We start from the raw sequence: 16663 nt of genomic DNA, 5'->3' as shown, positions 1-16663 counted from the left end.
TATCAACTACTGGTGGCAGCACTAGCGTATCAATATGTTTGAAAAAAAAAGCGACATTTAAGACAAAACAAGGCGGGATATTTAGAAAAAAATGTTAGTAAAAAAATATTAAACTGAAAATAAGAAATAAAAATAAAAAAATCAAATTGATAATTTGTAAGTTGAATAAAAGTTCATAACAAAAAAAAATATATTAATATTATATAATAATAAAAGTAATGATTAAAAATAAATTGAGCGATTGAGGTGTGCACTTTTGGATTTTCCAACATTTTTTTACTGTGAAGATATGCCAGGTGGTCACCCCCGATTTTGCCGCTGCTGAAAGATGTTATTTTACTTAAAATTCTAAAAGACTAGAATTTCAAAAGAGTAGAAAGAAACAGTAGATACGTGTTTTAGTGTTAAATATATATATATATATATATATATATATATATAAAACATATATATTGTAAGGGTATGCTCATGCTTCCCCGTACCAGGAAGTTCGGACAATCCTCCGTCAGTAACTCGGGCAATTTTGAGTACTGGGTTCTGAAATACCTAGTATCACTGAGTACGCAGCTTGATTACAGAATAGGTGGGATGATGTAATTAATTTATTTTGTGTTATGATTCTTTTTATTATAATATTATTTTATTGGTTTAATTCATTTTCTGATCATTTACAAACGTAATCTACTGAATATATGTACATTTATATTAGAAAGATAACTAAAAGAACTATTTCATTAATGCGTAAATGAGAGATCCTGGGTCTGATCTCATGAGTAATATAATCGATTAGAAAAATTTATTTTATACGATATTACTATTTCTTGTGACAAAATCTAATAGTTTAAATAATTTATCTTAATCATCTCTATCAACACGTTATAATTGAAATTTCAAGATTTATGTAATGTTCAACAAATTAAAAGAAAAAGTAAAATTTAACAAGATTCTAAATATAAATAACTCCGTGTTTGGCAAACTTGTAATTAACTGCTTGTAGACTTACATCGATGATCTTCAAATAAAGCATTCTGGACGTGGACTGCAAAAGACTTGATTGACTCTTTGACAAGACGATTAGCAACGATTCGACATTATGGCACTGATTTTACTATACAGATTTAAAATGTAATTTATTAACTGACTAGATTTTTATAACAATTAAACTGACTAGACTTTTTCAATACATAAACGGACTTGACAATAAATTAACGGACTTTACAATAAACCGACTAAATTTGATTAGTATAAAGAGTACATTAGAGATATGTACTTGGTGAGCTGGAGAGTGTAAAGTAAGGACCTCGCTAGGCGTCCTCAGCCCTTCTCTACAACTCCCAGCTAAGTGAGAATTCAAGTGAGATCTAAGTCGCTGACTGAATTTATTGTCAATTGCTCGCCCTTATATAGCCGTAAATCTAGGAGGGGTCATTCACGTGACCTCGTCTGAACTGCCGTCTATGATGTTTGACACACTGACCCATGGGCCTCTTTCGGAGCCTCAGCGAACCGGGTAGCGAATAAGTGAGCTGATAAGGGTAGTGAGTGAAATTCGGGACTTTATAAAATGGCGCGACCGATTTGAGCAGTCGAACCTCTAGCTGCCCCGTCACAATATACACGGGAAAAAATGCTGGAGTAGAATTTACCACACCAAACTAGTAAAAATTTTACTACACTTTGTGGTCGCCGCAATGACAACTGTAGTAACATAAGCCACAGTGTGCGTGATATTTTACTACTATAGGAGTTCTGCTTACTACTGTAATGTGGTAAAACTTTGTAGTTTCCACAACTACTCAATGTAGTATAAAATACTTATTTTGTGGTTTTGGGAACTGGTCCTTCGAGCCGGATTTTAATAAAGTGTTGTGCAACGTGAAATAATAGTGAAAAATTAAGTTGGAAAAAGTGGTGAAACTACAAGTGCAGAGCCAATCAGTACAGCGGATTACAAGAAAACACTTACCTTTCTAATTATACCAATGATTTCTCAGATAGTACCGGATCAACCTATTCATCAAGAAACATTGAAAATTCCATCTAATATTAAGTTAGCAGATCCTTTGTTTTATAAGCCCGCACCAATTGACCTGCTTATAGGTGCAGGTACTACTCTCTCTCTGCTATGTATAGGTCAAATCAAAATCTCTTTACCTGCACAGCAAGAATTATTCCTTCAGAAAACACTGCTTGGTTGGATTATAGGTGGAGCAGCGCCTTCAAGTAAATACGTCAAACCAGCAGCATGCCATGTTACAAATATCAATGATTTTGACCTAAATAAATTCTGGGAAATTGAAGAATGTCCAAGCTCCAAAAGATTTACTCCAGAGGAAGAGGAGTGTGAGCAGCATTTCCAAAAACATATTACAAGAGATCCAACTGGTCGCTACGTAGTAGCACTACCATTCAATCCACGTATTCCAGCATTAGGAGACTCATACCACTTAGCCCTCAAGAGATTGATAAACACCGAACAAAAATTAAAAAGAAATCCAAGTTTAAAGACTCAATATCACCAAGTTATACAAGAATATTTAGATTTAAATCATATGTCTCTAATTCATGATCAACCGACAGCCACCACCAGTTATTATCTTCCGCATCATGCTGTAATAAAGGAAACAAGCATGACCACCAAGGTGAGAGTTGTATTTGATGGTTCAGCAAATACAACAACAGGTATATCATTAAACGATAAACTGTTCACTGGACCTACTATTCAATCGGACCTTTTTTCACTTTTAATTCGTTTTCGAAAGCATCCAATCGTTTTAACAGGTGACATTGAAAAAATGTACCGACAATTTTTAGTGCGGAAAGAAGACAGAAAATTTCAACGTATATTATGGAATCATGGTAATAAAACACAATCCTATGAATTGAATACAGTAACCTTTGGACTTAGACCCGCACCATACCTGGCTATCCGTTGTTTACATCAACTGGCCCAAGATGAAGGTCACTCGTTTCCCATAGCAGCCAAAATTCTGACGGAGGACTTTTATGTAGATGATCTACTCACTGGAGCCCAAACCAAATTAGAAGCGATTCAAATGCGACAAGAAGTCTCCCATATACTTGCCAAGGCTGGTTTAATTATTCGTCAATGGGCATCAAATGACAGTGAGGTATTAAAGGATATTGCCAAAGAAAACATTAACCCTCATTTACAGTTGGGCGACACAACATTAAAGACTTTGGGCGTCTGCTGGGAGTCAAAGACCGATAGCATAATGTATACAGTTAATGCTATTACCATTACAAACCAGACTAAAATCACAAAGAGAACTATTCTGTCTGAAGTAGCGAAAATTTTTGATCCTCTAGGACTATTAGCACCTGTTATTATCATAGCTAAAATTCTTCTACAGAGATTATGGTCCGAGAAACTCGATTGGGATGAATCTTTGCCACTGGAACTTCACACTGAATGGAAAACCTACTGCAGTCAACTGCAGTTATTGAACCAGATATCTTTTCCCCGGACGATTATGTCATCAGCAATAAAAAATATACAGCTACATGGATTTTCAGATGCAAGTGAAAAGGCATATGGTGCTTGCGTTTATTTGCGTGTACTTGACCATCAAGGTAAGACGCGAGTACAATTATTGTGTGCCAAATCAAGGGTTGCTCCATTAAAAACAATTACCATACCAAGATTAGAGTTGTGCGGTGCACAACTTCTAGCAACGTTAATTACAGCTACAGTTTCAGCCATTAAGATGACATTTGATGGAATTTATTGTTGGACTGATTCAACTATAGTTTTACATTGGCTCAATACATCACCTCAGCATTTAAAAACGTTTGTTTCCAACCGAGTGGTAGACATTCAAAACAAAACGATTATTGACAAATGGCACCATGTACCCACAAAAGATAATCCTGCAGATCTTGTGTCAAGAGGGGTTCTACCTGCTGACTTTCTTTCAATGAAAATTTGGAGAAAGGGACCTCTATGGTTAAGCGAGCCCCAGAATAAGTGGCCAGTCACTAATTTACATTTCAGTAAAGAAATACCTGAGCAACGGCGCTTCACTTGTCTGTTTACCACCAAAAGAGAATTTACAACATTTGACAAGTTTTCGAATCTTGACCGTCTGATGCGTTCGTTGGCTTATTGCTTCAGGTTTGTAAGAGGGCGTCAAACAAAAGGCCCATTAACAGTAAAAGAATTACGGGAAGTAGAGATTCGAGTAATTAAGGCAGTTCAACGTCAAGCTTTTGCCGAAGATCTTAAAATTCTTAATAAATTGGACTTGTCAAAACATACAAATGCTCAACTTTCAAAATTAACCCCAATGTTGGATGATAATGGGATAATGAGAGTCGGTGGTCGTTTATCCTTCTCTAATTTACCCTTTGATGCAAAACATCCTATTATCTTACCGAAAAATAACCATGTCACCAATCTTTTTATTCGTCATACACACAGGATACATTTACACTGCGGAGTGCAACAAACATTGTACATTTTGCGGCGCAAATACTGGATTATTGAAGGTCGAAGCCAGGTATACAAAATCCTCAACAAATGTGTACAATGTTGTAAAGCCAGACCTCCTACTACTAATTATCTTATGGGTAATCTACCTAAGCCTCGAGTCAATCCCTCACGTCCGTTTAGCCAAGTTGGAGTAGATTACTGTGGACCGTTTATCCTTAAGGAAAAGAAATTTCGCAATCGGGCACAAATCAAATCGTATGTTGCTGTATTTGTGTGTCTTGCAGTGAAAGCAGTCCACCTTGAATTAATTACTGATTTGACATCCGAAGGTTTCTTATCAGCATTGAGAAGATTTGTCTCACGACGTGGGTTGTGCCAAGATATATATAGTGACAATGGGACCAACTTTGTTGGTGCAAATAATATTTTACGAGAATTGACCGATGAACTTTCCACGGCTGAGGCTCAAGAAAAAATTCAAGGGTACCTTACTACCAAAGGCATTCAGTGGCATTTCATTCCACCACAGGCCCCTCACGTTGGAGGTTTATGGGAAGCTGCAGTAAAAAGTTTTAAAAGGCTTCTACAACATGTGGCTGGACATGAAATGCTGTTCACATATGAACAATTTAACACTTTAGTAATTGAAATCGAAGCCATCTTAAATTCAAGACCACTAACTCCTATTTCCTCAGATTCAAACGATCCCTTAGTCCTTACCCCCGGCCATTTTTTAATTGGTGATTCGCTGACCAACCTTCGAGGTCATGATTTTACAGATATTCCAACTAACCGCTTATCAACCTGGGAACATATTCAAAAGGTAAAACAAGATTTTTGGAAGCGGTGGAGCTTAGAATATCTTAATGAACTCACTCGTAGAACGAAGTGGGACAAACCTGAGCCTAATATTACTCAGGGAGCAGTCGTTCTCCTTCGAGATGATAATTCCCCACCAGCACAATGGGTGATGGGGCAAGTTATCGAATGTTATCCAGGTGATGATGGTATTATTCGTACAGTGAAAGTGAAAACCTCAAGAAATACTTTTGTTCGAAATATTAAAAAACTTGCAATTTTACCTGTGTGCGATGATTCCAATCAGAGCAAAAATTGAATATTTAGAGACATTAAGTTGCTCGGCTATGACCTCTCAACGGGGGGAGAATGTTTAAAGTTATGACTGATTTTTATAATATTGTAGTTCAACATTTCTAATTTTTATTTTATTCCAAATATTTTTAAGATAACTATCGGCGTTGAGAGCATAGCCAATTTTAATTCCATTGTTTGACAATATTTTAGTTTTATGATTTAAGACCCTTTTTTTTTTATATATTGTAAAACTTCAAAATGTGAGTTTCTCTGAATTTGAGTTTAGATAATTTACAACTTAATCCTAAAGGCCTCTTAAAATTTATTCCTTAAGTAAAATTTAAACTTATTTTCCCAGACGACGTCGTCCAGCTGAACTAAATTACTTTATTGCCTTTTTCCTTTAAATGTCTTCTGTCCTAAGCCTATGTCGATATCATATGGTCTCCAGTTTTCTCTAAATAATTTCTAGCCTTTCTAATGTCTCGCTCTTTTCTCTGGTCTATCCTTTCTCGCAATACCTCCTCCTACTCCAAGGATTGTTACTCCTACAATTGCTGATTCCCAATCACAATGTCACGTTTCCCACCTTTTCTAAACACTTAGATTTTTACATACAGTTCAAGGGTCCTGAGGTTAAAGGGTCTCAGATACAAGACAAAAATAATAAGACAGTTACCACCAAGAACCCAAACCGTTTAGTTGAGACTTGCCTAGTTCTCATCCTTACCAAAATTCAAAGCAAATTCCATTTTGAAGTTATTACCGAATTTGTTCATTGATTTATATTCACCATTTTTGTTCAATTAATTTATAAAAGCATTTTGTTCATTATTAAATTACATCAGTTACTATATTGAAATTCAAAATAAAGAAACATTAATAAGATATTAATTTAACTTATTAAATTATTACAATTGCATGAACATTAACATCCCATCCGCGATTGTGATAAAAAACAGGAACCACACAATTTTATATGAATTGGTATCTGTTACTATTTTTGGAGCCCACAATACCAGATTACTTGTACAATCTACTCCAATGTGTGGTAAAATGATTGAAAGAAGAAAATAACAGCGCCACCTATAACTTTTTTACTCCATTCTGTGGGTATTCTCAACTTGTGTCATTGTATTTATTATTATAAATAATATTATAAAACATTATAAATAATAATATTTATAATTAAAAATATTTATATACATAATTAAAAATCGAGGCGTGCAATTATAATTTATATAATTTAAAAAAAATATATATATAACAAATATAATACAAAAAAATTTGTTTTGTATTACCTGTCATTCTTCCTTTTGCTTACCTCACCTACAACTTCTATTAAATTTTATTTCTATGCTCTTATCAGTGAATCGTGATTTTAATGCAATTTTTCAAATCATTGCCTATTGAGTATTTGTTATTTATTAGAATTATAACTTTTAAATCGATGTTTTTTATATTTTCTATTAATAAAAATTAATACTTAATTATTCTAAGTTTATGCTTATACGAGAATTTATTAATTACAAATATATTTTTAAAATTATCATTATCGGGTATTGATAAAAAGTAGGCTTTTGAAATTTAAGTCCTTATTATTTTAAGTTATTCATTAATAAATTCATTTTTATATCCTTTAATTTGATATACTATAAGTCTGAAGAATCTAAGATTAATTTTTATATTTTTATAACGTTTTCAATATCATAAAAACTAATGATCGTTATCTAACAGATATTTAATTAATACATTACGAATAAAATATATTCTACTATGTTGTGGAGTAAAATGAACCACAGTGGTTATTTAATGCTAGTTCTTATTACTACTTACTGTAGTAAATGGTACTACAGGTTGTGTACCACAGTGTACTAGTAACTGTTACTAAACGTGTAGTCATCCTATATATTACTAGTCAGTGTAGTAAATGGAACTCCATTTGTAGTAAATTTAACTACACATTTTTTTCCGTGTATATATATATATATACAGAAAAAAAAATCTTGACTCAAGATAATTTTTCTTCAACCAAGAAATTTTTCAACAGGTGGAATAAAAACCAGGAATTTCTTGAACGAAGTCAAATAATCTTTTGAATTTTAAATCTGGAATTAAGAAAAAAACTCTTAAGCCAATACACATTTCATACTTGGTCCAATAATAGAAGTACTTGTTTTAAAAATTTTCATTTCTTGGTAGAATAAACATTTTTCTTAAACTAAGCCTGTTGCTTACTTGAACCAAGAAATAAAAATATTTGGTTCAAGAAAGTTATACACTTAATTAAAGAACAATGGCGTTTTGAAATAATAAACAGTACGAACTTGAACTAAAAATAAAGGTAGTTGGTTTAAAAAATTTAAACTTTTGGTTTGAGTAGTACATTTTCTGATCAATCGCACAAAAAATCTCAAACCAAGATAACTATTGAATATTTTTTTTTTAAAAAAAGGTTTTGTGAATTTCAACCCTTATAAATTTTGTTCTATTTATTTTTTTATTATAACACCAATGGCACTTTTGATTATTTTCCACCCCGAAAATAATGCCGTTGGTCTCATTCGATTATTTAAACTGCAAGTATACGAAACTTGAAAAACACCCCTTTGGAGTCTTTGAGGAGTGGTTTTATCCCCTAGATATATGTTTTTCCGCATCTAAAAAAAAGTACGTTTCCTTTAGATTTCGACGGAGAATAACATATCTTTGTTTCATCGAAATCTGAGAGGGACACTTGGTATACCTTCCTTGTTTAGTCACGATTTAAGAAAACCAAGTCTAAATCAAGTGCTATTTTTGACCCAGGTAACATCAAAGTTGTTGAACCGGTTGATTGTAATTTTTTTTGTGGTGTCAGAGGCTGAAAAACTTGCGTCGATTGCCGCATTGGAAATCAAAATCGATTAATGAGTTCAAAAGATATCGGTGACGAAAAATTCAAAAAATAACAATAATCGTAATTTTTTTCTAATTATTTTTGATTTTTTGAATTTTCATAGATCAAGGCTAAACATGACTTTTTTCGAACTTAAGGAGCTCGAAAACAGCGGGAAATTTTAGGGCTGGCACGCTGGGTCAACCGTTTTCCAAAATGTTTTTTTTATTTTTCGAGCGTTTAGTTTTCCATGAAAGATTAATTACAAGCTTACGTACATATATCAATTATCGTATGTCATACAAACGTATGAAAAAAAAAAAAAATAACCAAATCAAGAACAAAATGTTTTATATATGATATATATGGGGCATTCCACGCCAAATCAACCACTTTTGAACTCGACCCCTTTAATTTGGCTGAAAATTTTTTCTCTTTTTCTACCCTATCAAAAACGTTTCTCATAATTTTTTCAAATTTTTTCACCCATCCGAAAAAAAGTTATAAATTTTTGAAAAAATGGCTTTTTTTTATTTTAAATAGCTATAACTTTTTCAAAATTCGACTGATTGGGACGTTTTTTTTTTCAAAATTTTTGTTTTTAAATGTACTTTTTGAAAAAAAATACAAAAAAATTATTGCAACCTATCTTCATTGTTTTTTTGTAGATTTTTAGAAAAAATCAAAAATTTTTCGATGTTTACCATTTTCGATTTTTTTTTTTTATATGAAACTTTGACATTTTCTGCAGATCCTCAAATTTTTTCAGAGTGATGTTTTTTCGATTTACATTTTTTTTTTCCAATTGAAAAAAAAATTGTTTACAACTAGCCTTATTTTTCATGACAGCATGCTTAAAATTTTTGAGAGTGCTCAGAAAATTTTCAAATTTGGAAAAAAAAAATAAAAACAATAAATTTCAATGGCAATGTTCGAAATAATTTGAATTTTGTTCGAAAAATCAAGTTTAAAAATAATGCTGGCAATTCAAAAAAAATTCCTTCTACACTCATTGTTTTATGGTTAAAAAAATTTTTTTTTTTAATTGCCAGCATCTGTCCAAAAATGAACCAAATGAAAACTTTTTTTTTTCATTTTCTTCGTTTTTAAATGTAGTTTTCAGAAAAAAATACAAAAAAATTATTCAGAAGGTCCTTCTATTTTTAAACTTGATTTTTCGAACAAAATTCAAGTTATTTCGAACATTACCATTGAAATTTATTGTTTTTATTTTTTTTTTCCAAATTTGAAAATTTTCTGAGCACTCTCAAAAATTTTAAGCATGCTGTCATGAAAAATAAGGCTAGTTGTAAAAAATTTTTTTTTTCAATTGGAAAAAAAAAATATAAATCGAAAAAACATCACTCTGAAAAAATTTGAGGATCTGCAGAAAATGTCAAAGTTTCATATAAAAAAAAAAAATCGAAAATGGTAAACATCGAAAAATTTTTGATTTTTTCTAAAAATCTACACAAAAACAATGAAGATAGGTTGCAATAATTTTTTTGTATTTTTTTTCAAAAAGTACATTTAAAAACAAAAATTTTGAAAAAAAAAACGTCCCAATCAGTCGAATTTTGAAAAAGTTATAGCTATTTAAAATAAAAAAAGCCATTTTTTTCAAAAATTTATAACTTTTTTTCGGTTGGGTGAAAAAATTTGAAAAAATTATGAGAAACGTTTTTGATAGGGTAGAAAAAGAGAAAAAATTTTCAGCCAAATTAAAGGGGTCGAGTTCAAAAGTGGTTGATTTGGCGTGGAATGCCCCATATATACATATCTTTATCTTAACATGAGTATTCTAGATTTGCATTTTCCGGATTTTCCAACAAGTTTTTCTTTCTATTTTTCTTTCTTTTCTGAGAACAATAAAAAGAAGTTCATTCATATTATGCATTGTATATGTAAGTTTATTTGTAACTACCTTTCGGGAAAACTACTAACTGATTTAGATAAAATAATAATAGATATATTCTTTAGATTTTCACGGGTACTCCTATAATATCTATAAATGGATTCGGTGCATTAATAAGTTTAAAATTTTTGTTTTTTCACTTAATTTTTTAAGTTCGAATATGAAATAAAATAATAATTTACAAGACAGACACAACTATTGTACATATAGTTATTACACCAAGATCAATAATTTTATGATATATCACAATTGATTAGTTATTCCAGAATATTTTATTATTCATTCGATTTTTAAACTTGTCCGTCCTTATATTACATTCTTTTATGACTTGCATAACCTATTACATCAATCCCCCCTTCTTCAGAGTTAATACTTAGCAAGTAACCAGAAGGTTTTCTTCATTATAGTAAGAACATTAGTTACACAAGAAAATGAATCTAGGCGCGGTTATGCCGTTTTAATTTTCTATTCAATCGACTATGAACACCAATATAACATAATGTAATCTATCTAATACAAATGAAGCTCCATTGGTCCGTACTCTATTCGGCGACGCATCATGTTACGAAGAAGATATAGTATAGAACAGAGAATAAGTGAAGATAGATATAAAGAAGAAGAGGGGTAATATCGTATACATATATATATATGCGTGTGTGCGTGTGTGTTGTGTCAGTGATACGAGTATAGCAAGTATCTGTCGGTACATGGCATAAAACAGTCAAGTCGCGAAGTAAAGGCGGTCGAAGGCTTTCAGCTCAGCACAGTATTAAAAAGAGACGGAAGAGAGAGAAAGAAAGAGAGATTATGAAATTAAAGGAGTGGGAGAGAATAGACGTGGGGGATAACAGAGGATAGTATACTGTATTGAAGAAATATAGAAGCGTAGTGTGACGCACACAGGCCCCCCGGTACGACATTGGGTTACGTATCAAGCCAAGATCCAGCAACAAAGCTTACTGCTGGTTACCGCTACACATGTCCCGATACTGTGTGTTTCACATACTCTTGTTACTTAAACTTAATATTAACTGTAATAACTGTTTAATCAGTATGAACACTGTGTTTTTGTTTTCTAAATATAAATATTATTTACTTAACATGAATTTAAATTATTAAGTGATTAATTAAAAGGTGGATATAATTGTTTTACTGTGATTTAAAACCTGAAAAAAATAATAATAATAATAATAAAAATAATGCCACGTAAATAGTGCGAGGATAGAAAGAGAAAGAGAATTTTAACATTGCCTCGTGGTCATTTGTGTGCGCCAGCTGGACTTCTTAATTGTATATACGAAGATGCTTTCACGTACTAAAAATCAACGTTGCGATTAATATTAAATTTATAGCTTGTCTATAAGAAAAAAAAAAAGGTTTATAGTGAATATAAATAAATCGTAAGAATCGATTAATTTCAAGTAGATTTTTTTTGTTTAGTTTGTTATTTTTTTTTAATCTTACTTTACTAAAACTAATCGTTATTTTTTTATTTTTGTAATTGTTATACTTATAACGATGAGTAACGTTATGGCACCTAGATTAATTCACATGCACTAATAGTAGGAAGGACATGCGTTAAGAAAATGTGTCTGGTGTTGTGGGAAAATATAAAAATATATGGTAAAATGAAATCAAATTGAAACGTTGCAACGTTGCAACATGGCGTGACAAGAGAATAAGTTAAAGCTAAACTGTCAAGCTGGCCAAGAGAAGTTTCCGTGCATAGTCATAAATGTGCCACAACCAAGTACTTTTTAACTTGATTATGTTAATAGTATTAAGAATACGTTTTAAAGCTTGATGCTTCAGTGTATAGTTATATTAATTTCGATTTTTTATTATTCATTGGAAAATTTTTCATCAGTTGTCAAAATTAATCAAAAGTTATAGATAGTTATGTCAAAGTTCGTACGTTAACTTTTACTGTATAATCCATCGAAAATATTACAACTATAGGTCAAGTAGATAGATGTCCTGGTCGTGAAAGATTAAATTGTCAAGTTGATTGTTAAACTTGTGGGTGTACTAGTCAATTTAACATACTTGTCTCGTTACTGAGCTGCATGCCATGTAATTGATAATTAGTCTATTATATTATCACCTAAATGATAAATTTAGTTAGTTTGCATTAAAAATAAGTATTGAAAAGTAAAAATAAAAAAAAAATATACTTATTATTTAGTATTTATTATTTTGTTTTAAATTCGCGTGTATTATAAAAATATTATTGTCTCATGAGAATGTTTTTTTTTGTTCTCGTTATCGTAAATTCAATTACCCGTAAAATCAACAATTACAAGTAATTGATAATTTAAAAATATAAAGCTATAATTATGTCGTTATCATTTTATAGTTGTCAATTGTGTTGAGCTTAATATAATTTATGATATAAGGATTATTTTATAACTCAATAAAAGTTTACTATTTATACATATTAAGAGTCAAACTGACTTGAAAACGCAGTGAACCATTAACACTCGTAAAATATAAGAATAATTACAATCTTCACGGATGATGGCTAGATGACGTCAGTTGTCTGATATTCACATATTGTTTACTACGTAAATTACAAAATTGTTAAAGAAAACCATAACTTTCTCCTATATGTCATTAGAATGTTTAAATTAAATTTTAACCAGTGAATTTATGGAAATTAAATATTTTTAATTATTATAAATATTGAATTCTGATAAATTATTTTGACACTTGTATTCAGAAGAAAAAAAAACATGAAAATAAACATACAATTATTTATATATTCATTTAATATATCATTTTAAATGCAGAGAAAAATAAAATTTAATTTTAAGAATAAAATAAAACAAATTAAATAACTTTTTGATCCTCGCACTATAATTTATATAAAATAAATAAAAGTACAAATATAAAAAAGTGATTTATTTATTTACTTATTTTTAATAAGACTATAAGATTGTGTAATTGAATTTATCTTTAAATTATTATTTTGAATAGTGTTCATCAATCCAATTTAATTTAAATAAATAAAGTATTATTGAAAAATAAAATAAAATTAAAAAACTTATTATTGTGAAATGTATATCTAATGATACGCATGATGGAATCAAGTGGGCATAGGGTAGCCCCAACAAATAATCTATTAAAAAAAGTAGATTATAAACCCAATGAAAGTGCCAATGAGAGATCAAGTGGAGGCGGTGGTGGAACTCATATTGCTGCAACTGTTAAAAATACTGTTCGGAGATTGTTACGTCGAACTAAAAGTCATCGAGATACATCGTCTGTTTATCCTACTACGATAACATCCAATAGTACTACGACTAAAACAACAACAGTAATACAACCAGCAATAACAGCATTACCAAATGTAACTTCGGTTACTAATTCAAGAGCTACGGTCATAAAAAATATTGTTAATCCAAATGATGGATCTGTGAGAAAATCTCAACCTCCACCACCAGCACCTTCTTCTCAGTATCGAGACTCTGCTAACAGGACAAATACGAGTGGAAGCAAGCGATATTCAAGAACCCGATCTAAGTTGAAGGTAAGGACAAGATTTAAATTGAGATTGGTAATTCCTGTCCGAAGACCATCTGTCTTGTAAGCAAAATAATGATTCATCCACAGTATAGGTGTTGTATTTAACCATCACGTATATTATTACTCTTTTCCTGTTCAATTTGAATATTTTTTATTCGCTGTTCACTACTTTTGGCACTAGTATTAAGTTGGTGGATAAATTGATATTAAATTCTCTTATTTTTATTGTATCATGAACCACATATGAATTACAAAAACACAATTTATCAAAAATACTTTATGATTACTGCAATAAAAAATGTTTCATGTACGAAAAAACATCCTTTTTTTATTAGGCTCTTTAATGTATTTATTGATGAATTAAATTTCAAGGTCAATTCGAATTTAAAAAATAACATTTAAACATCTCAGTAGCTTTGATTTCTTTTGTTCCACGCTTTGTTAGCATATCAATATACCTTGTATGGAGACTAGATTGGAATGATGACGTAGTTAACCATTTTTAACTCATAAGAGTTGAAACTTTTGTTTTTTTATTTTCAACTCTGATGACTAAATTAATTTATAAAATATCTTCATTGTAAATTTTTTTGTTAGTCTCACTTTACTTAGAATATTACTTATTGACAAGAAGATATACGCTAGTGTGTTTGAATGAGTAATTAATAATTGAGTTTTATGAAAACTATATATTTAAATAATGAAAAAAAAAAAAAAAAAAAAAATTCCATTTGATGATTAATACAAACTTAATTGAATGGTTTTATAATATCCATGTTTTATTGGTTTAAAAATATATATAATATATGTATCAATAATAACTATTTGGAAGTAGTTTTTTAATAACCTATATTTTGTTACTCTTTATTTAGAGTAACTTTATTTAGAGTGAATGAAGTAATAATAATAATAATGATAGTGTAATAATAGTAATTAATATTATACATTGATATTTCAACTAACCATAAGATTGAGAGTAGTATTAAGCATTTATAAAAATCAATGTTTTGCCTTTATTTATCTATAAATTCAATATATTTTATCATTATACTTTCATATTTACAATAAACGCAAATCAATATACTTTTTATGACAATATTTTGAGTGAACAACATTATTTTATTACTATTATTAGTAACATGATATCTCTAGCTTTTCTATAGCAACTTCCTTTCACTACACTACTTGTTTTAACAGCAAAGTACACCTTAGATAGCAAACAATAAAACAAAGAAAATAAATAAAGAAGCGAAAGTAGAGACAAATAGGTTGCTACTTTTGTGGTTAATTATTTGCTATTTTTATTTTTACATTTTACAAGTGTAGTAATTGTACTTTTAAAAAATTGATTATATTTTGTATAGATTATATTTCATTTGTATATATTTATTTTCAATAACGTTTCAATAAGATTGTTTTTTAAATGTATGTGAATTTTATTTCAATGAATGTTATTAATTATTACTATATTCAAAAATAACTGTCTGAATCACAATGTAACAGCGCATGACTTGACACCCTGCATTCCAACTAAACGCTACAGAATCAAAGGAATACAAAGGAATCTTTATTTATTTTCGAGGTCACAATTGGTCTCTTTTATATATATATTAAGGTGGGTCAAAAAAATCAACTATTTTTTTTTTTACAAGTGACACGGAAAAATGGGTTGCTAGACACCTTAAAAAAATTCTAACCAAATATGAGCTCTTAATTTTAATAGGAAAATGGTGCTCATCGCAGTTTTTTTATTTTTTTCTCAGTCTAATAGAAAAAAAATTCATACCTCATCATTAATTGATTGTACAGAAAAATGTTCTTGAAGAATTTTGTAGGAAATTTAATGCTCTACAAAAAAGGTATCTTGTATTTTTTCCGTAAACCTCACCATTTGAATGATATTGAAGATTTAAGTTTGATTATTTTAAAACAAATTTCATTTTTGTTTATGAATTTTATAACTCGACAATAAATGACTATTATAAAATGCGCAATATAAATTTTTGTAGGAAATTAACTGCTCTACAAAAATGGTGTCTTACGTTTTGGCGATTACATTAAGCGTTCAAAAGATATTTATCATCTAACTTTCATGTGTACTGATTTTAAAAGTTTTTGAGTAGATAATTGAAAAATTTCAATTTAACTTATGAATTTCATACAAATTTCGTTTTTTGTCACTAATATTAGTATTATTTGAGTTTTATTTTCAAAATTTTTTTGGAATAATTCTAAACATTTTATTTTTAATTATTAGAAATCACGATTATGTTGTTTTTTTTTCGATAAAGTCTCCAAAATGGCTTTAAAAATGTTTCCACTGTAGCTGGATATTGTCCAAGGGAAAATTTCTTCTCTAGAAAATTTTTGTTTTGTATTTTATTTCTTATTGCAAGTTGTTAAAGAGCATCGAAAAAATTACCCGACTTACAACAAAAATTTTTTGAAAATTAATAACTCAGTTGAAAATTGAAATAAAAAACTTTTTTATCACTAATTGGACATTGTTTTTCTCTGAAACTGAAACATATCATAATATCTTTGTAATGAAAACTTTGCTTTTTTTATCAACAAATAATTAACTAAGCGATAAATAATGTAAAATTTATTTTTTTAAATGTAGACAAAAATACTTACACGTAAAAGAAAACTTAAAAATATTTTAAAGTTTCTCAGTTGATAAAAACTGAAATTCGTGTAAATTTCCTCAAAATTAATAATTTAAATTGATATTTTTCGAATATCCAATCAAAAACTCTTAAAATCAGTGCACATGAAAGTTCGATGATGAATATCT

At 29.8% G+C, this 16663-nt stretch overlaps 2 protein-coding genes across 9 annotated transcripts in view; both read left to right on the top strand.

Annotated features, from left to right (window-relative positions):
• LOC130666504 (serine/threonine-protein kinase MARK2-like) overlaps window positions 1–16663 on the top strand; it is an 82654-nt gene that overhangs the window by 33769 nt on the left and 32222 nt on the right. Inside the window, exon 1 of one of the 8 annotated variants that reach the window (XM_057467567.1) lies at window positions 13318–13870. The exons of the other annotated variants lie outside the window; for them this stretch is intronic. Within the exon in view, the coding sequence (XP_057323550.1) occupies window positions 13409–13870 (462 nt within the window). The 5' untranslated portion in view covers window positions 13318–13408. Of the gene's footprint in view, window positions 1–13317; window positions 13871–16663 lie in introns of those variants that run through there. 8 annotated transcript variants of the gene reach the window in all.
• Window positions 1983–5570, top strand: LOC130667190 (uncharacterized). The gene has a single exon (XM_057468680.1). The coding sequence runs from the start codon at window positions 1983–1985 to the stop codon at window positions 5568–5570; it is 3588 nt and encodes a 1195-aa protein (XP_057324663.1).

This window comes from Microplitis mediator, chromosome 4, assembly GCF_029852145.1.
Source record: "Microplitis mediator isolate UGA2020A chromosome 4, iyMicMedi2.1, whole genome shotgun sequence".
NCBI lineage: Eukaryota > Metazoa > Arthropoda > Insecta > Hymenoptera > Braconidae > Microplitis > Microplitis mediator.
This window is presented reverse-complemented; position numbering and strand designations above follow the sequence as displayed.

Coding starts and splice junctions, on each gene's coding strand:
- LOC130667190 (XM_057468680.1), top strand. CDS start 1,983: ATGATTTCTCAGATAGTACCGGATCAACCTATTCATCAAGAAACATTG.